Genomic DNA, 14,749 nt, shown 5'->3' with positions numbered 1-14,749 from the left:
GGGGAGAGGGGGAGAGGGTGGAGAGGGTGGAGCAGGGGGGAGAGTGGGGAGAGGGTGGAGCAGGGGGGAGAGGGTGGAGCAGGGGGGAGAGGTGGAGCAGGGGGGAGAGGGGGGAGAGGGGGAGAGGGGAGAGGGGGGAGAGGGGGGAGCAGGGGGGAGAGGGGGGAGAGGGTGGAGAGGGGAGAGCAGGGGGGAGAGGGGGGAGAGGGGGGAGCAGGGGGGAGGGGGGGAGAGGGGGGAGAGGGGGGAGAGGAGTTGGAGGACGGAGGCGACGGCGGGAGACGAATGGCTGCACTTGGTATTATTTCATCCGGAGCGGTGGCTGCAGCCCGTCCCTGATTCAGCACTCAGTGGGATTGGAGTCTGGGCCGCCAGAGTCCAGGGGCCACAGACAGAGCCGCCGTGGGGCCGCGCTTTGCTTTGGCTCCCTGGCCACGGTGGGGGGGGAACTGTTTTCATTTGGCCACATTTGGGCGGATGAGGTTTGGACACTCGCTCTCTTGGTTTCACCTTGTCACATTAGGATCAGACACTAGTAGTCATCGTCATCACAAGTCTTCAATTGTGTGCTTGTGCATGTGTATGTGTGTGTGATAGCTTGCCTTTTGCAGATGCACACTCCTCTGAGTGTGTGTGTTGCTTCCCTCTATTCTTAGTGTATGTGTGTGTGTGTGCGCTACCTCTCTCTCCTCTGAGTGTGTGTGTTGCTTCCCTCTATTCTTAGTGTGAGTGTGTGTGTGTGTGTGTGTGTGCGCTACCTCTCTCTCCTCTGAGTGTGTGTGTTTGTGTGTGCGCTACCTCTCTCTCCTCTGAATGTGTGTGTGTGCGCTACCACTCCCTCCTGTGAGTATTTGTGTGCGTGTGTGTGTGTTTGTTGCCTCCCTCTATTCTGAGTGTGTGTGTGTGTGTGTTTGTTGCCTCCCTCTCCTCTGAGTGTGTGTGTGTGTGTGTGTGTTGCCTCCCTCTCCTCTTAGTGTGTGTGTGTGTGTATTGTGTGTGTTGCCTCCCTCTCCTCTGAGTGTGTGTGTGTGTTGTGTGTGTTGCCTCCCTCTCCTCTGAGTGTGTGTGTGTGTGTTGCCTCCCTCTCCTCTGAGTGTGTGTGTGTGTGTGTGTGTTTGTTGCCTCCCTCTCCTCTGAGTGTGTGTGTGTGTGTGTTGCCTCCCTCTCCTCTGAGTGTGTGTGTGTGTGTGTTGCCTCCCTCTCCTCTGAGTGTGTGTGTGTGTGTGTGTGTTTGTTGCCTCCCTCTCCTGTCCTTATCAGTGCTCCTGTGTCTCCAGTCTCCAGTTTGCCCCACTCTGCTGCTCAGCCCTCACACAGCTCAACTTCCCTCCAGGACTCTAGCCCACAGGCACGCCGCCAACCCTCCAGGACTTCCTAGTCCTCTCTCCCCGGTAGATTTAAACGGAGACCCAGGGAGGTGAAGTGGAGGGGCGGGGGAGGGGGGTGGGGGGGGGGCGGGGGTGGGCGTGGGAGAACAGTCAGTCAGGCTGCGGCCGGGAGAGAACCAGGACAGAGAGAGCAGTAGAGAGAGTGAGGAGAGAGAGGTCTGTGTGACCGGGACCCCATGCCCTGTGTGTGCGTGACAGGGCCCCAGGAGGAGGCCACGCTGGGCTCGGCCGGGTGGACCAGCGCTGAGGAGGTCCTGGACCAGGCGTCCCAGGCCCAGCACCTGGAGCGGCTGGCGCAGCTCTGCATCATGAGCAAGAGGTAGGACTCTCTCTGTAGCCTTTATGTCTGTGTGTCCATATCACGGGACTTCATCATGAGCCAGAGGTAGGACTCTCTCTGTAGCCTTTATGTCTGTGTGTCCATATCACGGGACTTCATCATGAGCCAGAGGTAGGACTCTCTCTGTAGCCTTTATGTCTGTGTGTCCATATCACGGGACTTCATCATGAGCCAGAGGTAGGACACTCTCTGTAGCCTTTATGTCTGTGTGTCCATATCACGGGACTTCATCATGAGCAAGAGGTAGGACTCTCTCTGTAGCCTTTATGTCTGTGTGTCCATATCACGGGACTGCCTCATGGTGCTGCTGGCCCCCTTGCTTACCTGGGACAGGTGGGACCTGCTGTTTGCTTTAGAACACACAGAAATAAAGATAAAACAGGATATTTACCTGACGATTTATAAGTGTATATGGCTCTATTTGGCTTGGTTCCAGTTGTATATATTTGTTGTTTATACTTACAAATACAAATAATATACTATACTTACAAATAATTAAATAAAATGTATTTACTAGATTTAGCTATGATGTGTCTCTGCTTGTTGGATTTCCGGATTAGTAAAAACATGCGTTAAATTAACATATGTTTGTGGAGCGTTTGTTTGTTTGATAAATTTGATATGCTAATTGAACGCTATAATAAATGCTATTATATATGCAATGATAAATGCTATAAAATATACTGTAATATATGCTATAATAAACATAACTCGCCGGAAGTAGTGTTGGATGATGTTCTCTTCATTAGAATCGGTAATAAGAAAAAGTTAGCTCTTAACATGACTTAAAGAAACTAAGTAAATAAATACAGAGGTTCCTGTTACAAAGAATGCAGGAAATGTAGAAATTCAATATGGTGACCTTGTTTTGATACGAACACGCATGCATTCATCTGAAAACCTGTTGGTTAAGATGGTTGGGATTGGTGAGCCTTTTACTAAGAATACAGAAAACAGATGTGTGGTTATTTGCACTTAGAATATAATTTTTTTCTGAGAACTGGACTGAAGTAAGAAACTAACTTAAGAAACCCTTACTATCAGTTCGACCCTTATCTTCACATTCACCAATGCTTTTGCTCTGAAACTGCCAGTAGCTACTAGCCACTCTAACAGTCAAACTTGTACACCGGCGTAAACACCTGTCCAAAGTGAAGCATTCCCACCCTTTGTAAAACACAACTTCAATAAGAGCTGCGTTGAGTTTCCGTGGGCCTGTGGCCGAAGGAGACACCGTACCGTACGCACGGCTGCGGGCTGCCAGAAGAAAGCGTTCACTGGATCCGGGGGCTCCTGTTGCAGGGGTACTTTGTTAGGCCAAAACAGAGACACTTTTTCTGTGCTCCTGCTGTCATTGTTGGGATTAAACCATTTAACCCTGAAGGGGTGACGGAGGTGCCGGGGCCTTTTTAAGGTGAAGGGTTCTGGATATGACTGCTCTGGGGACGGTAGCGTGGAGCAATGGGGGTTCTGTCCCGCTCTCGCCTTATCGGGCTTATGTTTTGGAACAAAATAAGCACATGCAGGGATTTGACTCTGACCCCTTTGCACCCGTTTCACAATAAAATACTTTCCCACGGGGGACCTTGTCTTAAAATAAATCCGCCATGAAAAAGGGGGGAAAACAAGTATTGGTCTTCAGTTATGGCTGGGTTGGTTCCAGGCAGGATGGTGTTCTGCCTGGGTGTTTGTCCCGTCTGTTGTACTTTCGGAAGTCCTTAGAGGCGCTGAAGGGCTTCTCTGCCTCGGCCCGATCAGGTGTCCTCTGAGAACCTTCTAAATAAGTGCAAGGCGACACCTGGCCATTACTAATTAAAGCCCAGTGTGGCTCGGAGCGTGGACACCGACATCTGTCACACTAAACATAGGTTGCTCCGCATGCACGCGTGAGGGCGATGAATGTTCACGGCAGGGTGGTGGGGGGGGGGGGCGTTGGGTTGGGTTGGGTTGGAGGGTAAGGGTCTGACAGCAGCTGGTCAACCCCCTCCCCGGACCCTATGTTTCCCACAAAAGACGGGTTCACCTAGAATAGCGCAGACGGAGGGGGGAAAGTACGGACAAGGGCACGGCCCCGGTAAACAGACCTGTGCAGGCCGTGCCTGCTGTAACTCAGCCCCATCCGAGGCAGCCGGCCCGGGTAGCGCGCGTACTGGCAGAGACGGAAGGTTTCCACTGCGAATCCCCGCGTCTCCAATCACGGCGCGGCCCTGTTTGGATTTCTCCCCTCGTGTCCCTTGTGCTCGAAGCACTGACACGGATACGCTCACCGGCAACGCAGCCACGCTCCACTGAGCTTGATTAAGGTTACCCCCCCCCCCCACACACACACACACACACACACACACACACACACACACACACACACACTCACACACATGCCTTCCGGAGTCCGGAATCTTCCGTTAACAAAAAGACGTGTTTGTGTTTGTGCGTGTCGGTGATCGCGCGTCACTAGTACGTCAGACGCACAGATAAGAGATGGAAGAGATAATCGAGTGTCGGCTCATTTAGCTCATTGACTTCTTTCTTCTCTCTAACTTTAATTAATTTTTGTCTTCCTTCCTGCTTTTCAGACCCCATCTTGCACTGGAATATAGCGGGAAGGTATGTTCCATGTGTTTCCATTTCCTATTTTAGCACTTTAGCAACAGTGGAAGATTATATGACAATGGCACACGATGGGTCACATGATGTGTTAGATTATGGGTCACATGATGGGTCTCATGATGTGTTAGATTATGGGTCACATGATGGGTCAAATGAGGGGTTAGATGATGGGTCACATGAGGGGTTACATGAGGGGCTAGATGATGGGTATCATGAGGAGTCACATGATGGGTCACATGACGGGTTAGGTGATGGTTCACATGGTGATCGTCATGTGCTCAGACTGGGACTGTTTGATCCTCTCAGGCCACCAAGATCCACCAGAAGACCTTCGGCCACGACCACCCCATCACGGCCCGGAGCCTGGAGCTGCTGGCCACCGTCTACGCTGAGATCGGCAAGACCGAGTACTCAGGTGAACCGCGCTCAGACACAAACCAACCGCGTGGAAAATGTAACACCTCCCATTCATTTTTTATCAAAAGCGTGTGTGATCAAACAGTTGCTGTATGATTAGGACTATCTAAATATAAACGATCTGTGTGTGTCTGTGTGCAGGCGCGTGCGTGCGTGTGTGCGTATGTGTGCGTGTGCGTGCATTAGTGTGTTTCTACATGGGGTTGATATAAGGTTGGAAACTCTGTCCTATCTCTGGAGAGGGAACGCAGGCCTCACTGCCACATGAAACTGTCTCCGGACGTTTGTCAAAACGCGGCACAACAATGTCAGTCCTGATGAACTTGCACACAGTGAGCAGGACAGCTTAGCATGGAGCAGCACTAAAACACTGTCTCTAGCCTGACACTAATGTCAGCTCAGGACAATGGTACATTGTTCAGTTAAGGAGAACGTTTAAACAGGGAGATGCTATTATGTAAAGAGAGACTTTGAATTGAAGAAGAAAGTCACGTTGTTGCTTTGACACGGCAAGTCTTTACACGGATGTCAACGTTGAAAAAATAAAGTGTTATTAATTGATGTAGGACAAGAATACATATTAAAGTGCTCTTCTAAATAGACTTAAGAAGTAAAAGGAAAAGCGCCGTCATCACGTTGACAGTTTCGGGCCACGGTGTAGTTGTTATTGCTTGGTTTGCGTGACGATAGGGAAACAATGGCAGGGTTGTTTTTAGACTGTTTCTATAAAGGCTGGTCCGCTTTGAACACTAATGAAAAGTGCTTGCCTTGGTGAGTCCGACATCAGAGCAGTAAAGGGCATCTACAGGGAAATGAATACTCCTTAATATGCTCATTTCCTCCGTTTGTTATGTAGCTCAAGGGATCCTGTAGCATACCAAAATAACAACTTAGCCGGCCAGCTGATTCCACTACTAGGGCATTGTCTGGCTCGTCACTGAGACACGCACAACATGAATACACTGGGAACACGAGGCCAATGATAGGCCTCTGCAATGTACATGTTTCAATATGTTGATGTTTTTTCTAAATGTCGTCTATTCGGTTTTCTTGCGTTGTAAATCAAGCTGGCCAACTAACAGATGGGGTAGGGGGGGGGGGGGGGGGCGGCTGCAGGACTTGTGAAGAAGGCTGTGTTTGCAGGACAATAGATGGTAGCGCCATACCACCGTGGGGTTTCATGTAAGGGACAATCACACATAAAGATAGATCACTGGCATTTCGATAACATCCTGCTTGGAAAATAATGAAAATAATAGTACAAATAAGCATGTCAATAAATATTATTATTAGCATCACCAGCACCAATCTGTCAGGCAGCACACGCGAAACAAACACAACAACTTGAAAACCGAACGTTAAACTCGCATTCAATTGCATTGTCCACATAAGAATGAACAGCAGAAGGCTGAACAGCACGACGAGATAAGAGGGCCACTCTTCATATCCGTCACCAGTCTGGGGCGGGCCCCATACATCACGCAGTGTCCCGTAATGCGAACAGGAAGGAGTTAACCCTGGCAACGGCACGCTTGTTTGCCCTCCTTTGCATGTTTACCTCTGAGCTGCCATACGTCTGCAGGTGCGGGCCTGGGAGGCTCCAGTCGCAGCGGTGTTGTTGTAGAACACCTTCCTCTGTGATGTCACCAGCATGTGGTCTCTGCTCCTAGACTCCCTGGGCCAGTGCGTCTCGGCGCTCTCCAAGCGCTTCGCCACGGCCGAGACCTTCAGGGATGCGGTCAGCAGCATTCCCTATTCACATCGGGAGAAGCGCTCCGAGATCCGCCACAGAAAAGACCACGTCCACCACAAGGAGGACCATGAAGACAAGGTACGGATCCTCCTCCGTGACCAGAGAAGGCTATCGGGGAACCTTATCCTGGTCTTCTGTTTCAGGATCCAAGTCCATCCTGCATGGCGAATCTGAACTGATCCTGGTCTGATCTGCTCTGATCTGATATCCAGGTTCTGAGTGCAGTGAGAGTGCCCACCTCCATATTGAAGAAGACTAACTGCACCAGCTCCGACTCTGAGCCAAACCACCGACGGAAGGGGGAGCGGAGAGTTCGCTTCAGGGAGCCGGAGACTACTGTACACGGTAAGGATTACCTTTAAAATCAAGGTACTTAATTGTGTAGCATATACAGTAGCTGCTATCATTGCTTTACACGGGGAATGGGTTAGCCTAGCGATTGTTATACTTGCACTTGGTTCTATAAACATCTTTACTGTACCGACAGCGATATATTGTTTCACTTCTTATGACAAATGTACTTATTGTAACAAATGCACTTATTGTACGTCGCTTTGGATAAAAGCGTCTGCTAAATGCCCTAAATGTAAATGTAAATGTAAAATCATGTTATTTTGGAGCTCAGTAAGCCCTCATCGCTAAGGGCCATGGAAGACAGGAATGGTGTGTTATGTTTGTACCTGACACCTGCTCAAGGCTTTATTACTGCAACAACACTGGACAATAGCTTCTGTTGTTTGCATACCGGCCCAAGGAGCAGCGTGCATCTTGGCTCTTTGTTAAACAACTGATAGTGGGCTTGGAGAGAGTGTGATACATCGCACACAGAGGAGTGTGCAAATTCAGGAGAGGTTTGAAGCTATTTTCTGATTTGGTAGGCTGATCCACACGACCATGGTAGATCCAAATGTTTAAAAATGTGTTTCGTTTTTACAAATATGCTCATATGAATTTCATGAAATGGTTAATTCAAATTCAAATGCAAACAAGGCAGCTTTGGACCTTACCAGAATAGATTCTTCTTTTGTCCGTTTTTACAGACGTGCTATTCTATGACTGTTTAGGTGGTAAGTCCAAAACGAAATGCATGAAGAGTTGAACCATCTGCCTGATTTACAATGCTGTCACAGAATGTGTGTAATAATGAAACAAAGCATCAAATCCTATGTCACGATTTTACGACTGCAATGTTTCATGTCATGCCACCTTTGTGTCCACTTCTCTTGTTTGTATTGCCACGATACATAACATAATGTAACACATATTTAAACTGTTTATGCACTGCCTGGATACCGTGTTGCTACACACCACAACGTGTCTCACACAGGGCTTGCTAGGTCAAAAACTAGCTGTGTCCAACCTCCGATTCAAAAGACCCTTATTTCTGATTTACAAATCAAAACAGATGGCGTTAATTAACTAAATGCTTCTGGTGGTCTCGGGGTCTAGCCTATGAGACGACTCCGGCCCGCCCCCACCTGGCTCTCTTCACCTGCCTGTTCCTGCTGATGTCACTGCTGGGCGTGGCCATGTACTGCACGGACCGGCGACGCCCACAGCGCATGTGTGAGGAGCTGGAGGCCCGGCTGGCGGTCTACCTCCTGCACATGAAGCAACTGGTCTGGGGCTGCTGGATGTGGCTGACCGTGCAATGACTGGGACCGAACACAGGGGGCGACAGGGATCACGGTGGAAACGTTTTTAGAAGTCAGTGAGAGTCCACACACCACTCCAAACACTGTAGCTGTCGGGCGAAGACTGTTGTACGATACACACTATGAACGGTGAGGAGGGTAACTGCTCACAGGGGGAGTGTAGGCAGAAAGGTAACATGTGGATTCCATGCCTGTATGAATATTTAACTATGTAGTGGGTATGCCACACTTTTTAAATTGTGACGTTTTGCACATCTGCAATGTTGAAGCTCATGTAATGCTCACCAACTCGCAAATATTTTGAGTTTCCTTTTCTTGCACAATACTCGTATGCGGGCAAATGTTTTGATGGAATGCAAATATTTATTTGGGCATTGGACTATCATATATACACCCGATGTGATGCAGAAGAAAATGTGTATATAATATATGGCCTATCATAAAGGACTAACACAATATACAGCAATGTAACAATACTTCACTGACTGTTGCCTCATGGGCTGAGTTGGCTTCAAACAGACAGAAAAACCCTTGCAAATAAGGCTGATTAGAGCACAAAAAAAATAAAATTGATTGGCATCGATTAAAGAAAACACACACACAAAGTGTGAAGCATCACGGAGTGAGTCTGAATGACTTTAAAGTAATTAAAGACCAAGAAAGGTTATTGACACTGCTTTCTAACCAAGCCTGTATAAAGATTGCCAAATTGGACTGAGGAGAAAAACGTTGCCTCACAATTGAATGTATTCTGTGTTGTTGATTACGGTCCAACGAATATTCTCTGCTGAGATGGTGTTTTGATCTGCTTATAAGCCACCAATGACCTTCCCTCAATGTTATTTATTCGTCTAAACTCTGTCAACATCTACAACCAATGTCCAGCTAAACATAATCACTGACGTTTTTGTTTTCTTCTTAGTTAATATTTATATTTTCCCCCAAAAAATTATATTCAGGTTTTAATCTTGATGTCAAAGATGTGATCATGTTTTGGATAATGTAGGGTAAGTGGCATGGAGTATTTTGAATAGTACATGCTACCTGATGAATTATAGGATATGTACCATTAGAGAAAGGTTTTCAATTTTGGGGCCAAAATGCAGGAAAAGGACAGAAGAACAAGTTATTTCAGTGTGATCATCCATAATCGCACACTCACACCGTATCAAGTCGGCCGACAAGAGAAAGGAATGGCAGACATATGACATTCAACCTTCACTTTGAGGAATAACACATTTCACAGTTTTCAGTAAAACTTTGTTTTATCCAACAGGTTTCAGGGAAAACAAAGGGAAGCATTGTACTCTGAAAGTCTAGCAGTTGAAGCAACAGAAGGCTTAAGAGCCTAGGTCAACAGGAGAAAGGCTCCGTTCCGGTAGTACTGGCAAACACAATCGCTATTAGCAATAAAACGCACCCAACTAGCTCCTGAGCACACCTTTTGGTTAAGTAGCTGTGTTATGGCAGTCCAAACGTATATGGTCACTTTGTAAGGAGTGCCTTTTTTAGGAGGTTTACTTAGTTCTTAACTTTTTTATGATTTGTTTTTGATTGTTTTGAATAAAACTGTCATTACATACCAAAGTCCACTGAACGGAAGACTTGGTCTTACCCCCGACCCATGGATCTTGTGTGTGTGTCTGTGTATGTGTGTGCGTTTGTGGGGTTCTCAGTAGAAATTCTTCTAGGTATACATAAGTACAATGTCCTCATGGCAGCATGTTAAGAAATAAATAATATATTCTTGTGAGTATGATAAACCAGGGTTAGGTACTTTCCTGTCCTCACAAAGGACAGAAGAGTACTCTGGAATGAGTCGTCTAACGAAGCATTCTATCAATGGCAACGTTGGACAAAATACATTGGAGAGTTACACTTCTTGATGTACAGTTGTGTATGAACTGCAAAAGCAAACAGCTTTATTCTACAGCATGCAAGGGTTCTTCCTCTGCCAAGTTATAGTGTGACTCCACAGGGAAAGCACAGAAACCCTTTTAGGTACAGGATAGTGGCACATATAAAACCTATTTGGTTCATGCATAACAATCCATGCAAAAGCTACAGCTAGACAGGATGGTGTGCGTAATAAGCAGTAAGTCTGTTTGAGTCATCAGTATGACGGGTATAGAAACAGACACTGCACATCGCTGCTTGTTGATTAGTATTAAGTACTACATAGCCTCTGCAAAGCTAAAACCTCCTGATGATTCAATCCACCGTCGACTGAAATACTGATCTTCGATTGTCTATTTTGGCATCTGTCTTGCTCACAGTAGAAAACGAGGACTGTGTGTGTGTGTTTGTGCGTGTGTGTGTGTGTGCATGTGTGCATTTGTATGCATAGGGTGACAGCAAGTGTGTATGTTTGGCCATGCATGCATGTGCGTGCATGAGTCTGTATGTGCGTGCATGAATGTCACTCTATACATGGCTGCTCGTGTGTGTGCGTCAGTGAGTGCGTCGGTATGTGTGTGTGCAGGTTTGTGTGTCCGTGTTTGCTACAGTATGTGTGTGTGTGGGTGTGTGTGTGTGTGTGTGTGTGTGTGTGTGTGTGTGTGTGTGTGTGTGTGTGTGTGTGTGCATGTGTGCATCTGTGTGCGTGTGTGTGTGTGCATCTGTGTGTGTGTGCGTCCGTCTGGTGCCTGTGTCTCCTCCTCCGGCCCTCAGATCAGGCCGGTCTTCAGGTGTGCGTCGGAGCGGCAGCGCAGAGCGGAGCGCCCCAGCAGCAGGTCCTTCTCGTGGATCAGGCTGTCGAGCAGGTCCTCCTGCCGGTAGTTGTGGTACACCTTGAGGAAGGCTAGCACCGCGATCCCCAGCCAGGTGAGCCACGCCGCCCACAGACCAAACTGCACAGAGGGGGAGAGAGAGAGGCAGAAGGGCTTCCTCCTTCAGTATGAAACCATAGCAACGTGGTGCACTTTGCACATGCAGAAGGGCTTCCTGGTGAATCCCCTTCAGCATGAAACCATAGCAACGAAGTGCATCACTGGGCACCTGCAGAAGGGCTTCCTGTTGAAGCCCCCTTCAGTATGAAACCATAGCAACGAAGTGCATCACTGGGCACCTGCAGAAGGGCTTCCTGTTGAATCCTCCTTCAGTATGAAACCATAGCAAGGAAGTGCACACAAACTCACCTGAGCTATCGCAAACTGGTCGTAGAAAGCTGAATTGTTCAGGCCGAGCTCCAGGTCGGTGTCTTGCAGTTCTTCACAGCTGAAACCCACAATACATGGAAACAGTTTAGGGACATACAGGAAGGACTGACGAAGAGGAGCTCTGAGGAAGAGGAGTTACCTGCTGGGCATGCTGTCTCCCTCTGTGACAGAATCACACCACAGGTTGAAGCCCACGGTGACGATAGTGCTGGACAGGAAGACGGTGAAGACGGCCAGGGAGCTGATGAGCAGGTTGAGGAAGGCGTTGAAGATGGTGCTGAAGAAAGATGCAGAACGTGTGGAGAGCAGAGGCAAAATGGAATTGTAACCTAGGCCTATCAAATATAATGTTCACGTGATACATCTGTTGGGTTAGCACATAGATGATATATATATATATATATATAAATAGAATTTATTTTGGATGATTTTCAATTGAAACATGTAGGACTATAAACAAGTTAAACCCATAATTTTAATGAATTAATTTCCAACTAAAACAATTCATTTTAGGAAGAAGACAATCAAAACCTTTAGCAATGTTATGCCATGTGTGTAGGGATTTCTGTGATTCTCACAGGGAAGGAGGGAATTTGATGCGTGTGCGTATTAATGATGGCGCACAGTTACAGTATTGCCGGTGTTTCTATATATCATGCATGTGTATCTTTGGGAAGATGAACAATGCCGATGTGGCAAATGGGTGTTTAGTCCAGATCCTCATCATACATCTTTATACTTTAGAATACGTCGCACCAGGGCGTGGGACATGTTAATAATATACCGTTCTATTGAGTTCACGTTGTAGCTTAAATTAGCAAGAGCTATAGAGGCTATCCTATATAGCGGTCATGACGTTCCGCTCCGTGCAATTCATCGTGAACCAGCCCACAGGTGCACCATCACTCACTCGTCGTGTCCTTTGCATAGGAAGAACAGCAGTCTCCATGCCTGCACTGCGGACAGGATAAGAGATGCTATTCCGACAAAAGTGATAAAGCTGCAGGACGACTCGGGTCCCCACTCCTCAACGATGAACCGCTGCTTCGACACAGTGATGTTCTCGTTCTGCCAAATGCCCCGGGTGAAGAGCAAGCACTTCCCCCGGAAATCTTCTGTGTTTTCCGACAAGGGCACTACGGCAATGAAACCAAACACAAAAGATAAAAAATAAAGAATACATTGCGCGAAAATTAAATTATCAAGAGCCATTTTTCTTCTTCTGCCTTGCGTCCCGACCGACCGCACATGCGCAGTGGATCCTGCATCGATGGCGCGTGGGCGCAGCATCCAGTGGCAGCATCCGACGCGGCCTAACTAATTAGGCCGTAAGTCTTTTCCCAATCATCTTCAATATAGAAGCTATTTTGTCCGTCCACCTTTGTAATGATATATAAAAACACATTGCTCAATTTGAATTAAAGAAAATTGTTTGAGCATTATGTTTTGGGTATTTTTCTTATATCATATTTCGGTATCATTATCTTTGTCACATGTATTCAGGCATTAGCTCTACCTTTCTCTTTCTCCAACTTCCTCTCCCCCTCTCCCCCGGTTTTGCCTCCCTCTCCCCCTATCCCCCCCATCTCCCTCACTCTCTCCCCTCCCTCTCCCTTGCTCTGGCCTCCCCCTCTCTCTCTCTCACTCTTGCCTCTCCCTGCTGCCTCTCTCTCTCTCTCTCTCTCTCTCTCTCTCTCTCTCTCTCTCTCCCTCTCTCCCTCTCTCTCTCTCCCTCTCTCTCAGATAGAGGCAGGGTCTCATGCGCGCTACACACTAGAGTAATGGTTTGCTGATGGATGGTGACAGCCCTTAAGGAAGGGCAGGTAGCCGTCTGATCTGTCTACTGCACGCTGGGCTGAGCCCATCTGGGGTACAGTAAGGATACAGCTATAGGGGCCCATCCCTGCACTGTCCCCTAGCCCCCGTAGCCCAACACACACACACCGCACCTCATTCACAGTGCCTGTCGCTATGACCTCAGCCATGTATAGAGACACTAAAGTAGAATCAAACATAAAAGACACACACACACACAGGGCCCAGGTAGGTGTGTGACCATGTCTAGAGTGAAAGCAATGACATCCTTCTTCCAAAGGTCAAATGAGGGTCAAACATGGCGGTGCTTTTTACATGGACCAATCATAATCTCCACCGGGGGGGGTTTTCTCTGAAGTCTCTCACGGTGCACCAAAACCAGTATTTACACAAGCGTTTCCCAGACATTAGGCAGCTCTTTGTATCCATCATACGCATGGCGGTAGCCCCCAGTTCCCCCCCGCGCGCTGCACGTGATTTATTGGTCATTTTGCTTTGCTGTGGCACTCGGATTTCCATGATGTTATCAGTTGGCAGATTAGTGTGAGTTATTGTTTGGATTTGTATGTGTGTGTGTGTGTGTGTATGTATATGTGTCAGGAAGGTCTGAAAAAAAGAAAATGGATTTAATTTCGGTTAAAGTTGGCCAGTGTGGTTGGGGCGTCATTAGCCCGGGTGCTTGATGCTCCACACTCAGTCTTACAAGGGAGACGGGGGGCCCTTCCCCTTCTTTTGGCCCTCTGATAAATGGTTCAGATTATCATATTCTCTGATAGATCACCCTGCAGTCTGGGTGGTTCTTTATGGCGTCGGGAGGAATCCATCTTCTGCTCTTCTGTGCTCTGCTCTTATAAATTGTCTTGGGGGGCTTAAAAGGTGGATTTCCTTTTTATGATAATCTGTGAACTGTAGCCAGACCGAGGAGGACTGACCTCAAACCCAAAAGCACCATGGGATATCACATTTATAACCACGATGTGGGGTGAGGGGAGGTCAGACGTGCATATGCATGTCCACACTCTCAAACAGAACACATACATATACATGCAAACGTATATCACAATATCTCTCACATGCACTGGCATACCCCGTGTGTGTGTGTGTGTGTGTGTGTGTGTGTGTGTGTGTGTGTGTGTGTTTGTGTGTGTGTGTGTGCATGTGTGCGTGCATGCATGCATATGTGTTCTAAGTATTACACTTTGTGTGTGGGCTCAGCCACGACACCCTCGGGGGAGCCAGGGTGTCAGGCTGAACTATGTGCTCAGTGCCCCCCCCCCCCCCCCTTCCCATGAGTCAGGGAGGCGGGTTGGGGGAGGGAGGGTGGGCAAATACAGGCAGAGAGAGGGGGGAGGAGGAGAGAGAGGGGGGAGCTGGCAGAGAGAGGGAGGAGGAGAGAGGGAGGAGGAGAGAGAAAGAGGGAGAGGGGGAGCTGGTAGGTGGGGGACAGAAGGGGGGAGGAGGAGAGCAGGAGAGGTGGGAGCTGGTAGGTGGGGGAGAGAAGGGGGGAGGAGGAGAGCAGGAGAGGGGGAGCTGATAGGTGGGGGAGAGAAGGGGGGAGGAGGAGAGCAGGAGAGGTGGGAGCTGGTAGATGGGGGGCAGAGGGGCAGCGGTGACAA

General features: G+C 48.1%; 2 protein-coding genes across 2 annotated transcripts in view; one reads left to right on the top strand and one right to left on the bottom strand.

The window, feature by feature from the left end:
- Positions 1-9,781, top strand: part of cUnh14orf180 (chromosome Un C14orf180 homolog) — a 17,309-nt gene extending 7,528 nt beyond the window's left edge. Inside the window, exons 4-9 of the mRNA XM_079752955.1 lie at positions 1,587-1,707; positions 4,302-4,332; positions 4,642-4,750; positions 6,423-6,583; positions 6,718-6,850; positions 7,955-9,781. Coding sequence (XP_079609081.1) covers positions 1,587-1,707; positions 4,302-4,332; positions 4,642-4,750; positions 6,423-6,583; positions 6,718-6,850; positions 7,955-8,160 — 761 coding nt within the window. The 3' untranslated portion in view covers positions 8,161-9,781. The remainder of the gene's footprint in view (positions 1-1,586; positions 1,708-4,301; positions 4,333-4,641; positions 4,751-6,422; positions 6,584-6,717; positions 6,851-7,954) is intronic.
- Positions 9,782-10,167: 386 nt separating this feature from the next.
- On the bottom strand, positions 10,168-12,545 carry tmem179ab (transmembrane protein 179a-B). Its single transcript, XM_079753025.1, has 4 exons — positions 12,229-12,545; positions 11,458-11,595; positions 11,298-11,376; positions 10,168-11,009 (listed from the first exon to the last, which is right to left on the bottom strand). The coding sequence occupies exons 1-4, from the start codon at positions 12,528-12,530 to the stop codon at positions 10,827-10,829; spliced, it is 702 nt and encodes a 233-aa protein (XP_079609151.1). The 5' UTR covers positions 12,531-12,545; the 3' UTR covers positions 10,168-10,826.
- Positions 12,546-14,749: the final 2,204 nt, after the last annotated feature.

The sequence above is a fragment of the Pollachius pollachius genome, assembly GCF_949987615.1.
Source record: "Pollachius pollachius genome assembly, chromosome: 15".
Classification (NCBI taxonomy): Eukaryota; Metazoa; Chordata; class Actinopteri; order Gadiformes; family Gadidae; genus Pollachius; species Pollachius pollachius.
Note: the sequence above shows the minus strand (reverse complement) of the source record. Positions and strands in the feature narration are given on the sequence as shown.

Excerpts from the sequence above, each read along its gene's own strand:
- tmem179ab (XM_079753025.1), bottom strand. The coding sequence starts at position 12,530 with ATGGCTCTTGATAATTTAATTTTCGCGCAATGTATTCTTTATTTTTTA. Across the intron at positions 11,596-12,228 it reads CTATGCAAAGGACACGACGA|CACCATCTTCAACGCCTTCC; the intron begins GTGAGTGATGGT and ends ATCTTTCTTCAG. Across the intron at positions 11,377-11,457 it reads GGAGACAGCATGCCCAGCAG|CTGTGAAGAACTGCAAGACA; the intron begins GTAACTCCTCTT and ends TGTGGGTTTCAG.